At 37.8% G+C, this 14633-nt stretch overlaps 1 protein-coding gene across 4 annotated transcripts in view; it reads right to left on the bottom strand.

The window, feature by feature from the left end:
- Positions 1-1909: 1909 nt before the first annotated feature.
- TTC33 (tetratricopeptide repeat domain 33) overlaps positions 1910-14633 on the bottom strand; it is a 47412-nt gene continuing 34688 nt past the window's right edge. For all 4 annotated transcript variants that reach the window (XM_036279895.1, XM_036279897.1, XM_036279894.1 and 1 more), the window contains exons 3-5: positions 11338-11419; positions 6876-7007; positions 1910-3615 (exon numbers count right to left, since the gene is read on the bottom strand). In XM_036279895.1, the coding sequence (XP_036135788.1) occupies positions 3262-3615; positions 6876-7007; positions 11338-11419 (568 nt within the window). In that variant the 3' untranslated portion in view covers positions 1910-3261. The remainder of the gene's footprint in view (positions 3616-6875; positions 7008-11337; positions 11420-14633) is intronic.

Here is a 14633-nt window from a genome sequence, read left to right as displayed (position 1 = left end):
ACTTTAGCAATGACTAAATCATTTACAACTTTCCGTATCATTTGTTAAAAAGGAATGCATTACCTTCTCAATCCTAAAATGACATCAGTTACAAAATACACCATCAGTTTAATAATGTCTCAGAAAAAGTACATTTAATATAGCCATTGATTTGAAGATGATTATGAAACTATGGTTCTTGTGTCAACTCACAACTCACTGAGATACATTATGTCATGAAACCAAAGTCCAGAGTTAATTTAGAAGGGTTTCTGACTCACAAAGCCTGAAATTAAAGAAATGATTGACCATTTTCCTACTGCTGGGAAGGGTAATGAAACAACCTTTTGACATCATGACATAAAGCATCATTTTCAAACAGAAAAAGCTATACTGATCAGTTATAATCATGGAAACTCCAGCTTTCTGAGACACTTTTTGATTTAAGTCTTCATTATAGTTTTGCTATATAACATCAAGTTAAAAGCTTTTCATATTTAGACTACTGCCATAAAATGTCGTACATGCACCCCAACTGCAACAGACTTGGGTTCTGTGATCTATACCTTGCACGACTTTTCAATGTTTATGTGGCACATGTTAGCAGATTTAAGATAAATACTCTCCAATCTAAGAACCTATTATCTATAGAATATATGATTCTCAAATGATCAGGCATATAGAATGTATAGTGTTCTGACAAATGAGTGTCTGAGCATACAATTTTCAACCAAGAAAAATACAAATCATATTCAATATAATTTTAGTGTGTAGTATTATGTATATTAAACATCTTTATATGGCTACCTTGAACATCGATTATTTTTCTTTCTGTTTCAGAAGAATTCATTACTACAGTAAGTTTAGTAAATGTCTGAGTATCAGTATTCACATCCTTAGAAAATAAAGTTTGCACTTTCCTCTTCATGCATAAGCATCGTTTGGGGCCTAGAGAAATGAGCTGCCTTTCTTCTCCTAATTCAGTATTTCTCTTTCCCCTCCATCTCAGTCTCAGCCGTCTTATGTCTTACACTGAGTAGGAGAGACGAGCGTGGCCCCCCGGTGTCCATTCGAAGCACACACGGTTCCTAGCAGCATCTCGTGGGACATGCGGCCCTGGGTCTCGCCGCTCCTGGGGCCGAGGCATAACCTCACACCAGGAGCAACCCCCGACTGATACCCATCGGTCCTCAATATCAAAAGCAGTGACTTCTCACTTTCAGATAAAGAAAACAATTACAAAGAAGTTCTCTTCCTTGCTTAAAATCAGAAGAAAGTGGCAAATATCTCCAAACTAATTCAAGCTCTTCATAGAAAAAGCGAGCATTTACCGAGTATTTCACATACGAGATACAAAGTGCTTTATATATTTTATTTTCACATAAGAAAGAAATAAATTAATCTAATTTTTCCAAAGCTAACAGCACAAATTAATAGGCAAATCTTTAAAATACAGAAAAAAACTAATTCACAAATTACACAATAAACAAATATCTATTAACTCAAAACAACATAACTTCTCTAGACACCCAACTATCCACCCTTTGAGAATATTTCTTATTCAACAAAATAAAATATAATTAATATTTGTTTTTTGGGGGGGAATCACTCTAAAATTAACCTCTTCAACCAGAGCTAATTTTGTAGGACAACTTTGGGAGCAAATGAAATACTTTGCAAGGCAGGTGCCGAGGCCTCTGATTCTGAAGAGAGGTAAACATTCCACTAGAAGAAAAAAATTTTAAAATCATCTCAGAAGAACAGAAACCATTACTTACATGCTCCAGCAGGGTAAGATTTCTTCATATAAAATAACTTACTTTCATCTCCAAAAAGGATAAAACTAATTTCACACCAATAAGAGGATCCTGAGTGTCAGAAGTTCACCCAGCAGTTCTATATAAACTGCACTCCATTGTGAGCACTAGAAAAACAATAATCCACATTAGTAATGACAATATTGCCTTGTGGATGGAACCATGGTGTTTCAATTAACTATTTCTTCAGTATATCCTTCTCTTTATGAGATCGTACTATGAACCACATTTCAGTTTCCTTGTATGCTGTGCCTAAGTTATTCCCTCATTGGAACTCTAATAACATACCTACATGGTTTATTTTTACAAAGATATAATTTAGTTATTTAAAATTGTGATTATTTCTCATTTTATTGAGCTGTTCCAAACAAGTCATCTAGAAAAGGAATTCTCAACCATCAGCTGAAAAGGTATAAGCAAAAGATGTTACTTTTAAGATTTTAAGCTTTTATTTATTTATTTTTCTTAAATATGTGTTTATTAATTTTAGAGAGAGAGAGAAACATCAACTGGCTGCCTCCTGCACGCCCCCTACTGGGGACTGAGCCGGCACCTGGGCGTGTGCCCTGATTGGGAATGGAACTGGACACTTCTCACGTGCATTGGACATCGCTCAGCCAACTGAGCCACACCAGCCAGGGCAAGGTTTTTAAGCTTGTAAAAATAAAGAAAATATTGCTTTTGACTGGCACAACATTGCGATACAATTTATGATGTAACTATAAGAGCCATTCATTTAAAAAATGCACGTCTTAAAAATGACTCGCTTGTGGTAAGGACTATCTACTTTAACAATTAAAAAAATAAAACCATCATTCTTACTATTTATCAGTACACTTCCCAGGTCCAACAAATACTGAAGGTGGTAACTACCATGGTTATAATAATTTTACAGTCAAAACAAGCATAGGTCAGAATTAAGAGTATCTATAGAAAACATCCAGAATGTATACATTTGCATGCATTTCCAGCCAAACTTTCAAAGACTCTACATATAACCAAGTAACAACTTTGAGTCAAAATGAACATAAAAAATACTCAAGCTTTGTGATCAAGTTACTCTAAAGAGAGTGAATAGCAACAGCAGTGTATTTTTAGGAGGGAGAAAAATCACCTACTTGCTTTATCATCAAAAAGCCAACAAGTCAACATTTCAATAACACTGGCCATCAAGTTAGTCACTATTTGAGCATTCACTTGCAAGTTTGTCTTTAAAGGTATTCACTCATATATTTGGATTAAGTTTATTAGCCAAAAACCACTGTAGTCAGAATACTAATCTTAAGAAGTTATATCATTAACTTATCAAAGCATAGTCCAAACACTGCATAACAATTCTACCCTTTAGTTTTTATATGTCTCATCTGAAAAACTTATTTTACAAACAGGAGTTTTCTCCAGAGCAAATGCCCGTATGCCTAAACCTTAAAGCAAAAGGGTAGATTCAAATAGCTCCTGCTAAGCTTCATCGGGCTTTGATAAAAACAGAGCCATCTGGGGGTGCCGCACCATCTTCCTTCTCCGTTACAGTCTCTACAGTCCCAGAAGCTGACACAATAACCATTGTTTTATTTGCTGAAACTGGCTTTTGTTTTTCAGCAATAGCTGCACAAACAGCAACGATCTCATCACTTTCAAAGTCATAGTCGGGAATGGACTTTGGGGAGGCGTGTGTGACTTCGGCCGGTGCTTCGCTCTTTCTCACCCTCTGGGCCACCTTCTGCTGCTGCTGGAGCTTTCTCGCCCAAGAGAGGTCTTCTTTCCATATCTCAGGGTTCATCGGATAGATGTGAAGGGCCACTTGAAAACTTCGAATGGCCTAGGAAAAGAAAAGGTCAGGTTTTTCGTTTGCTTTGTTTTAAAAAATGAATAATATATTTAACATAATCCACAATATCTATATCTGTCTGTCTATCTCTCTCTATATATATACATATACACACACACACACACACATTATGTAAATATACATATATATCTTCCTTTTACCATGAAAGAATGTAAGGATGGACGTTAGGGCTGTACCCTAACCACTGATAATGATTATGATGAAGGAAAAAAAACACAGGGTACAAAAGCATGAAAGCAGCTGACAACTGCTGATGAGGATTAAAAGTCCATCAAAATAGAGGCACTGATATACAAGGCAAATACACTACTCAGTTTCTGCCGATCAGCAAAGACATAAATCTAGGGATTTCCTGGGCTACCCCATGGTCAGGAAGGTACCAGGAATGCACAATGTTGAAGCCAAGAGTTCAGATCACAATAATGCTAACACGTAGTGAGTGTCACAGGTGACAAAGACAGACATTGCATAAAGACAAAAGAGTCAATTCCCCTGGATTATATAACACTAATAAATACATATGTACCCAACATCAGAACACCTAAGTATATAAAGTAAACATTGACATAACTGAAGGAAAGAACATCAATAAGGAAGTAGAAGACGTGAACAACACTACAGAGCAAGAGACCAAACAGCCCTACATAGAACATTTCACCCAATGGCAGCAGAATAGACATTCTTCTCAGGTACAAATGGAACATTTTCCAGGAGAGATTATGTGTTACACCACAAAACAAGTCGTAATAAATTTAAAAAGACATACAACCATCTTTTCTGACTAAAATGGAATAAAACTACAAATGAATGATAATTGGAAAATTCACAATTATGTAGAAATTAATGTACTCTTAAAGAATCAGTAAGTTCAAAAAGAAATCAAAAGAAATTAGAAAATATCTTGACACAGATGAAAATGAAACTACACTAAAACTATGGGATGCAGCTAAAGTAGAACTAAGAGGGAAGTTTATAGCACTAAATGCCTATATTAAAAAAGAAAGGTCTCAAGTAAAAGGAAAAAAACCTACCTTTACACCTCAAAACATTAGAAAATGAAGACCAAACAAAGCCTATAATCATTTTCCAACATATACACCCAATTCTGCATAAAAATTGAAATAATTACTCATAGAGATATCCCCAACTATTGACTTAATTTATTGCCAGTTCTATTTATGTATTTTCTTATGTTTTTATACATGGGGTAGGCAAAGTAGGTTTACATTTGGACTATACAAAACACAGAGTTTATTCTTGTATTATTATTTATTAATTACTGTATTATTTTCCATTCGAACAACTTTTGCCCACCTAATTTTGCCCACCCCTGTAGTAAAAATTATTTTATGTCAAACATTTTAGCTTGTTTTCAATATATTTTCCATAGCATCACTTCATTATGACATTGAGTAATGTTTAACCATTACAGTCTTTTTTAACAAATAAAAGTAGTTTTTATTTTATATATACAATAATTGATTTTCTCTCTCGCCATTCCAGTCTTTCAAAAGAACAGTTTACATAAAAATTACAACTTTGTATTTTTTTCCAAATAGAGCCCTAAAAAACATTAAATAAAAACAAAATAACACTCTTAATTCCTCCAAGAATTTCCAAATATAATGAACAGAACCATATCAATAGAAAAAAAATAACAGCTGAACAAATAGTACCTCTTATTTAAAAACTTAGAAGTTTTACACTAAAAGGCTGAGGGTTCATTTCCCAGTCAGGGCACATATCTAGGTTGTAGGTTCGATCTTGGTCGGGGCATGTATGTGAGGCAACCAGTCGATGTTTCTCTCTCTCTCTCCTTCTCTCTCTCCCTTCCTCTCTCTCTGAAATCAATAAACATATTCTCAGGTAAAGATTAAAAAAAAAAACTTAAAATTTTAATAAGTTTGCTTTTATTGGTTGAGTCAAAGTATCTTTTATCTCACTTATTGTCTATTTTCTTTATAGGACAATTTTTTGTTAAACATTCTGTCCTACAGATTTTTTTCCCCATTACCAGAGGCAGTCATACACAAAAGCATAACGACTTGTAAATCTTTAATAAAGGAGAGATGGGGAAAAGTACTATATTCACTTTTGTTTGTTTTCCTGTTAACCTATTAGAAAACCAAATTCCTTGAACTTTTTTCCAACTCAGGTCTGATTTCAGTCTGTAGGAGAGCAAGATGCCTGTGTTAAATGGCAAGGAAAGAAAACGGCCTTTGGTTAAACAGGTATCTGTTACTGTGATTTCATTTCAGATTAACCTTTTTAAGTTACTTTACTCCAATCAATTCTTTTCAATTAAAAATTTCCTATGTATAATTTCTGAGTATTTGACAAAGACCTTTTTTTTTTTTTTGTAATTAGAAATAACATATTTACAAGAGTACCAGAAAAACCTAAGTTTCTACAACTTACTAAGCCACTACCAGCAAAGTTAAATTCAGGGTTTACTAATTTTAGCCTTTAAAGAAACTTGTTTTTTTGTTGTTTGTTTCATGAAAACAAGGAAAATATTAATTTAATGACAAAAAAGAAATTTGGCACTACTATATTAGATGTGCAAACACTTTTTAGGCAATTAGCTGTCAGGAATATATAAGCCCCCCCAAAACAAAACAGGATGATTCTCACACCTAACTCTCACCCATGTGGCCTTTCTGACCTACAAGGCACAGTCCAAACAAGTTGACAGATGCATTAAGTACTAGTTTATAGTAAACTTCACACAATACGTATTTCATTTTTATAAGCTTCTATCATTCCCCATTTTCCCCCTAAGCCTAGCAACTTTTCAGTCCAAATATTTATCACCATTATGCTTCCATATTCTACTTTCTTCCTTCTCCAACATAATCTTTTAGTGGTTTATCTCTATGGTGATTCTCATACCACTTTATAATGTGGTAACTTTAAAGATAAAAAGAACTAACCCCAAAATTATTTATTTTATATCTAAATACGGTTTACCAAATGCCAATATTTTATGTAAAATGTTTTATTAATTTCCTTGATTCCAAATACCTGAAAAATACTCTGACCCTGATATAATTGGTGTTTATGATAGAAATAACTATAACAACTTTGATCTGTATTTGTGGTTTAATACCTTTAAGAAGTAATTTGCTACTTAATTTTGTACAGATTTTATAAATGACTAATTTTGGGGTTCAACTGATCAAAACACGTCAAAATAAAATTTTAGCATTATAATCATATGACCTCCTTACCAAGACTATCTCTCCTAATCCAAGCTGAGCACGCCCCAAAGTTTGCCAAGACTCCCATGAATGTGGATTTCTCTGGACGGCCATTTCTGCTGCATGAACTGCAGGAAACATTTCATGAAGCGACATTAGGACCTACAGTCAAAAAAAGAAACAAAACCTGTCAGTAGTAATATTCATAAACTAGCAAACTACTAATAGATAACCACACATAAATAACCCTTTTCATTTTTATTTATTTAAACTTATCTTTATTGCTGAATGTATTTCAGATGTCCCCTCTATGTTCCCCCCACTGACCCCTCCTCCCCAATCTCGCCCTCCTCCTGCCTTCCCCACACTATTGCTTGTGTCCACTGGTTTTGCATATATGTATAGAAGTTCTTTGGTTTATCTCATCCCACTCTCCCTCCCCCCTTCCCTTTAGGTTCATCAATCTAAACACCAATTTGTATTTCTTAATTCCTTCTTTTCACCCATCCTCCCAGCCCCCTCTCATTTGGCAAGCAACAAAAAGTTCTCTGTATTTATGAGTCTGTTTCTGTTCTGCTTGCTCTTTTTGTTTGTAGATTCAATTGATGATAGATATGTACTTGTTGCCATTTTATTGTTCATATTTTTGTTCTTATCCTTCAAGAAGACTCATCGACATTTCATATAATACTTGTTTGGTGGTGATGAACTCCTTTAGCTGTTTCTTGTATAGGAAACTCTTTATATGGCCAACAATTCCAAAGATAGCTTTGCAGGATAGAGTATCCTTGGTTGTAGGTTGTTGCTTTTCATCACTTTGAATATCTCTTGCCATTCCTTTCTGGCCTGCAAAGTTTCTTTTGAGAAATTGGCTGACAGTCTTATGGGAGCTCCTTGTAGGTAACTAACTGCATTTCTCTTGCTGCCTTTAAAATTCTCTCTTTGTCTTTAACCTTTGGCATTTTGATGATGATGTGTCTTGGTGTGGACCTCTTTGGGTTCATCTTGTTTGGGACTCTCTGTGCTTCCTAGACTTGTATGTCTGTTTCTTTCACCAAGTTAGGAAAGTTTTCTGTCATTATTTTTTCAAATAGGTTATCAATTGCTTGCTCTCTCTCTTTTCCTTCTAGCACTCCCATGATGCGAATGTGGGCACACCTAAAGTTGTCCCAGAAGCTCCTTACACTGTCCTTATTTTTTTGGATTCTTTTTCTTTAAAAAAAAATTTTCTTTTTCTTTATTGACTTCAGAGAGAGGAAGGAAGAGAGAGAGAGATAGAAACATCGATGAGAAAGAACATCAATTGGCAGACTCCTCAATGTCTCCCACTGAGGATTTGGCCCCCAACCTGGGCATGTGCCCTGACCGAGAATCAAACTGCTGACCTCTTGGTGCATGGGCTGAGCCACACCAGCCGGGCTGGATTCTTTTTTCTTTTTGCTGCTCTGATTGGGTGTTTTTTGCTTCCTTATATTCCAAATCTATGGTCTGCTTCTTGGCTTCACCTACTCTACTATTGACTCCCTGTAAATTATTCTTTATTTCAGTTAGTGCATCCTTCATTTCTGACTGGTCCTTTTTTCTGTTGTTGATGTTCTCACTAAGTTCCTTGGGGTCTCCTTAAGTTCCTTGAAGTTCTCACCAAGTTCCTTGAAGGTTCACTAAGTTCCTTGAGCATCCTTATAACCAGTGTTTTGAACTCTGCATCTGAATGATTGCTTATCTTCATTTTATTTAGTTCTTTTCCTGGAATTTTGTTCTGTTCTTTCATTTGGGACATGTTTTTTTGTCTCCTCATTTTGGCTGCCTCCCTGTGTTTGTTTCTATGTATTAGGTAGAGTTGCTGTCTCCTAGGCTTCATAGGGTGGCCTATTGTTGTAGGTGTCCTGTAGGGTCCAGTGGCACAGCCTCCCTGGTCACCCCAGCTGGGCCCTCAAGGTGCACCCCTAGTGTGGACTGTTCACCCTTCTCTTGTAATTGAGTCTTGATTGGCAAATCAATGGGAGGGATTTACTCAGCTGATCAGCTGCAAGGACTGGCTAAGCCCTCTGACCACTGGCCTCTGACTACCTCGGAGGATCAACTGTGCAGGGGCCCACCACATAGACCAAGACTTACTTCAGCAGGGCTCTGGTACCCACTGAGTTCACTCATTGAGTGTGTCACTTGTGGAAGTGGATGGGTGGTGGTGCTTCGATGTAGTCTGAAGCTGTCCACTGGGTGTCCTGACTCTGGGGCAAGGTCAGCCACTGCCCGTGTTCTATCCAGGACTACCTGGCATAAACTACAGAGTGATCTGCAGATGGCTGCTTCTTGTGCTGGGCTTGGAGGTGTCTAGGAAAAGTCAAGTTGTGAACCAAGGCTGGTTGCTTCTAGTGCCAGGCCTGGGGCCACTTAACGAGAGAGATATGGGGCTCGCTGTGGCCAGATGTTTGAGAGATTTTAGGAAAATCTGAAGCAGGATCCAAAACAGACCAATCCTATGGTAAAACCTTTGGAAACAGCTTGGGTGGGCCCAAAAGTTGGGTGGGGCAGGGCTTCAGGGAATCACCAGGGCGGGGCAAACATTATAAGCCAGGTTGCTGGAGTCCCAGATATGGCATCAGTCTGCTGCCCCAGGGAAGGGCTCACCAAAGGAACAAGGGCCTCCCACAGCAGGTCTGTCCAGGAGAAAGCCACCTCTCCAGTTCTCACCCAAATGCCAAACAATTCAGTTCTCCCTGTGCGTCTCTGGTGCCTTTCAAGCTGCCTCCCCAACACTGGAGCCCAGAAGGAACGAGTCTGAGTAAGTCTATGTACAGGCCCTTTAAGAGGTGCTCCCTGGGACTCCAGAAGCCTCAGCCTCCCTCAGGCTCAGTCCCTGCTGGTTTTACAGCCAAAAATAATGGGCACTTCTCTTCCTGGCACTAGAACCCTGGGTTCGGTGCCTGGTGTGGGATGGGGACCCCTCACTCCTCAGGGAGGACCTTCCCAGCCGAGGTGTCCTTCTGATTTTGATCCACCACACATGGGTGTGGGAGCAGCGTCCCACACATCCACTCCTCCTACCAGGCTCCATGTGGCTGCTGCTTTAATCTTGTAGTTGTAGGACTTCCATTCAGCTTGATGTCAGGCGGTTCTGACGGATGGTTCTGTAGTTTAGTTGTAATTCTGATGTGGTTGTGGGAGGAAGCGATGCCATGTTACCTATGCCGCCATCTTGACCGGAAGTTCCACCCCCTTTTTATTTTTAAAAATATCTTTTAGTCTGGTAAACTGAACATTTCAGTGGTTTTGACCCTCTCCAGTGTCATTCAGGGTCAGGAGTTAGATTCTTCCTCCTACTATAAAAATGTAAACTATTCCCTTTCCAGTTACTGAAGCCTACGTCCATCTGGTCAATACCATGCAGCCACACTCCTGCCACGGCAGCTCCGAGCTCTTTGAGCTCTCAGGCCACTTCTATTTATTCTATTCACAATGTGGATGTTAGGGCACTCCAGGTCTTGCTGATAAACTAGGTAAAGTTAAATTTGTTCAACCACCCATCCAGTCCCTAGTGAACACCTTCCTGCGATAAAAATCATGCAACTGGGTTCTTCATACCACACACCAGAAAAATCAGTGAGTTCCAAAACCTGCCATTTTCAGTCTATGGAAAAGGGTTGGATAGTGTCTAAAATCTTTGGGACCATATGCATTTCACAAAATGTATGAAACAAACATCATTATCAAGTTCCAAATTAAACAACTGACAGCATATAGTTCACCAGAAATCCTGCCTTTAACAGGTACATATTCAAGATTGTAAACGACTTATCCACATGAAGGTCCTCGTACCACTTCTATTCAGGAGATCTACTTTGGCCTTTTCCTGGATAAACTAAGTCACGGCTGATACAGAAAGTGTCCTGTGTCTGAGACCATCACCAGGAAAGGCAGGCTCGGTGAGTAGACGAAGGCGGCACTGCAGCGATTCCTGCCAAAAACACGTCCAGTGCTCTGAGATTTGAAGTCTCCGGTAACTTAATCCAAGTGCCCAGAGGTTTTCTTTATAAACTTTCCCACAAAATATCAGAAATGTATTTTTAAGTACAAATGTTATTTTTAAACTATTAATAAATTGAGTCTATTCTGACCTTTTGCTAAGGACGAGGCCATTTGCAGGGAGATATCATCATCTAGAATCCAGTTCATCAGAAGAGACTAAGTGATTGCTAAGCCCACTGCAATTAGTTTCCAAGGGAAGCAAACACATTCATGTATTTAGGAGAGCACCTGTGACTTCTGAAAAGATGTCCACCTGCTCATATTGTACCACAGTTACACTGAAATCATAGTTAACTTCATTGTGAAGATAAACAAATTTCTAATTTGATACATAAGGAAAGTTGTAAATTGTTCCCAAATAAATTGTATTTTAAAAAGAAAAGGGGAGGAAATGCTATTTTGGTTCTTCATGCTCACCACGCAAATACAGTTTCATGATGAAAGCGAACTTCACAGTCCTTACCTGTGATTTCATCTCATACAGGGTGGCATCATTTGGGGTTAACTGCAGTGCTTCATCCCACTTCTGAATCGCCTCTCGATATCTGCGGTGGTTAAAGTTACATTTATATCACATTTCCAATACGTCCTTGAGAATACATGACGAAATGTGAAAACCAGATACTAAGAAATAATTGTTTATCAAGCAACATCTCTATTCAAGAACTGATAATAACGATGTTACAAAAAGCAGGAAATTTTAAGAAATAAAGGGAAAGAACAGCAAAAGAGAAAAAGCCAAATATAAAAAAAAAAAAAGATCTTGAAAGCTTTCTCGAAGATTTTATTTCCTAGGCTGAGAAGTCACCACAAGAAGTGCTATTCTTCATCAACCTCCATGTCTGCGTATGTGGTCATTCATTTTAGATGTATTACAAAGAACTTTTCTGAGGACTTTACAGTCTAGTTGCAACGCTGGGCTCTAGACAACACAATTTGGCTGACAGAGATGACAGTTTAAGAAGCTGTCAGGTAATCTTGTACAGACTCTTCAGTTTTCAGTTTCCTTTTCTATAAGCTCCATGGACACAGACCATGTCTTCCTCATCACTATTACTGCATGGCAAGTTTATAAGATATGGGTCAAATAAATGAAAAACAGTATGGAGATGGTCATTTCCACTATGGCTTTTTCACAGATGTTCTCCTAGTCATGTCTCTCTTTTGAGTTCCAAAGCCATATAGTCAACTAACATCTCCACCTAGATGTTCCAGAAATATCTCCAACTCCCTGCACCCCAAACTGATCCTAGCGCACTCCACGCCAAGTCTACAGAGGCACAGAAGTACTCCTCCTTTTTACAAAACAACTTAAGGGGTGACTAAGTCCTACACGTTATCCAGAGCAGTCATCATCACAGCAGCCTTCACAGAGTTAACATTTATGTACACTTGAATATTTCTATGAGGAGACACTTCCAATTATCAGGACATTTTTCATTGTACTTTTCTATCTTATACCTTTTCTAGAACTAAACAGAAAATATATAATCCACCAGTTTTCATTCCTGGCTATCTACAGAATGGAGATGATGGAGGGGGAAACACACACACACACACACACACACACACACACACACACACTGGTCTCTGCCTCAAATCAACTAAAACAGAAAATTTCAGAGTAGGACCCAGGCATCTGTATTTTTTAAAAGTTTCCCAGGTAATGCTGATTAAAACTAGGGGTATGAAGCACTTTTAATATCTCTTATAGTATATTAAGCCCTATCATATGCTATCTTCTCTTTGTGTTTCTTTTTATTATTTTTTAAATTTATTTTTATTGTTGAGAGTATTGCAGATGTCCCCCCTTTCTCCCTCTTTGCCTACCTATACCTGGCTCCCACCCCACCCCAGGCCTTCACACTATTATATGTGTCCATTGGTTATGCATATAAGTATATAAGTTCTTTGGTTCATCTCTTCCCCCTCTTCCCTCTGAGACATGTCAGTCTGTTCCATGTTTCCATGTCTCTGGGTCTACTTTGTTCATCAGTTTGTTCTATTCATTAGATTCCACATACAAGTGAGATCATGTGATATTTGTCTTTCTCTGACAGGCTTATTTCACTTAGAATAATAATCTCCAGGTCCCTCCATGCTGTCTCAAAGGGTAAGAGACCCTTCTATTTTACAGCTGCATATTATTCATTGTGTAAATAAACCACAGCTTTTTTATCCACTCATCTATTGATAGACACTTAGGCTGTTTCCAGATCTTAGCTATTGTAAATAGCACTGCTATGAACATACGGGTACATATATTCTTTCTGACTGGTGTTTTGGGATTCTTAGGATATATTCCCAGAAGTGGGATTGCTGGGTCAAACAGTTCCATTTTTAATTTTTTGAGAAAACACCATATTGTTTTCCATAGTGGCTGCACCAGTCTGCATTCCCACCAGCAGTGTACTAGAGTCCCCTTTTCCCCATATCCTGGCCAGTACTTGTTGTTTGCTGATTCGTTGATGGCAGCCATTCTGGCAGGTATGAGGTAATACCTCCTTCTAGTTTTGTCTTAAAAAAATTTTTTTTTTCTTTGTTGATTTTTAAAGAGGAAGGGAGAGGGAGAAATAGAAACACTGATGAGAGAGAACATCAATTGTGCCTCCTGCATGCCCCACCCCGGGGATCAGGCCCACAACCTGGGCATGTGCCCTGACTGGGAATCAAATAGGCAACCTCTTGGTGCATCGGTTGATGCTCAACCACTGAGCCACACCAGCCGAGCTGTAGTTATAATTTGCATCTCTGATGATTAGTGACATTGAACATTTTTTTCATGTCTGTTAGCCATCTGTATGTCCTCTTTGGAGAACAGTCTATTCAGGTCTCTTGCCCATTTTTAATGGGACTGTCTATCTGCCTTTTGTTGAATTGTGTGAGTTCTTCATGTATGTTGGAAATTAACCCCTTATCAGATGTTTCATTGGCAAATATTTCTCCCATGCAGTAGGTTCCCTTTGCATTCTGAGGATGGTTTCTTTTGCTGTGCAGAAGCTTTCTGTTTGCTGTAGTCCTGTTTGCTTATTTTTCCTTTGTTTCTCTTGCCCTAGGAGATGTATTAGCAAAAATTCTGCTACATAAGATGTCTGAGGTTTTACTATGTTTTCTTCTGGGATTTTATGGTTTTATGACTTACATTTAAGTCTTTTTTTCCATTTTGAGTGTATTCTTGTGTATGGTGTAAGCTGATAGTCTAGTTTCACTTTTTTTTCATGTACCTGTCCAATTTTCCCCACGCTATTTATTGAAGAGAGTATCTTTATTCCAGTGTATGTTCTTGCCTACTTTGTCAAACATTAATTGACCATAATGGCATGGGTCGATTTCTGGGGTCTCTTGTTTTGTTTCACTGATTTATATGCCTGTTCTAATGCTAGTCTCAGGCTATTTTGGTTACAATGACTTTGTAGTATACCTGTTATCTGGTATTGTGATCCCTCCAACTTTGTTCTTCTTTCTCAAGATTGCTGTGGCTATTCTGGGTCCTTTTTGGTTCCATATAAATTTTTGGAATATCTGTTCTAGATCTGTGAAATATGCTCATGGTATTTTAACAGGGATTGCACTGAATCTATAGACTGCTTTGGTAGTATGAACATTTTAATGATGTTAATTCTTCCAAAGCGTGAACACAATATATGCTTCTACTTATTTATATCTTCCTCTATTTCTTTTTCCAATGTCCTATAGTTTTCCAAGTATAGGTCTTTTTTTTAATTTAATTTTTTTTAATCCTCACCCAAGGACAATTTT

Source organism: Molossus molossus, unplaced genomic scaffold, assembly GCF_014108415.1.
Source record: "Molossus molossus isolate mMolMol1 unplaced genomic scaffold, mMolMol1.p scaffold_m16_p_3, whole genome shotgun sequence".
Classification (NCBI taxonomy): Eukaryota; Metazoa; Chordata; class Mammalia; order Chiroptera; family Molossidae; genus Molossus; species Molossus molossus.
This window is presented reverse-complemented; position numbering and strand designations above follow the sequence as displayed.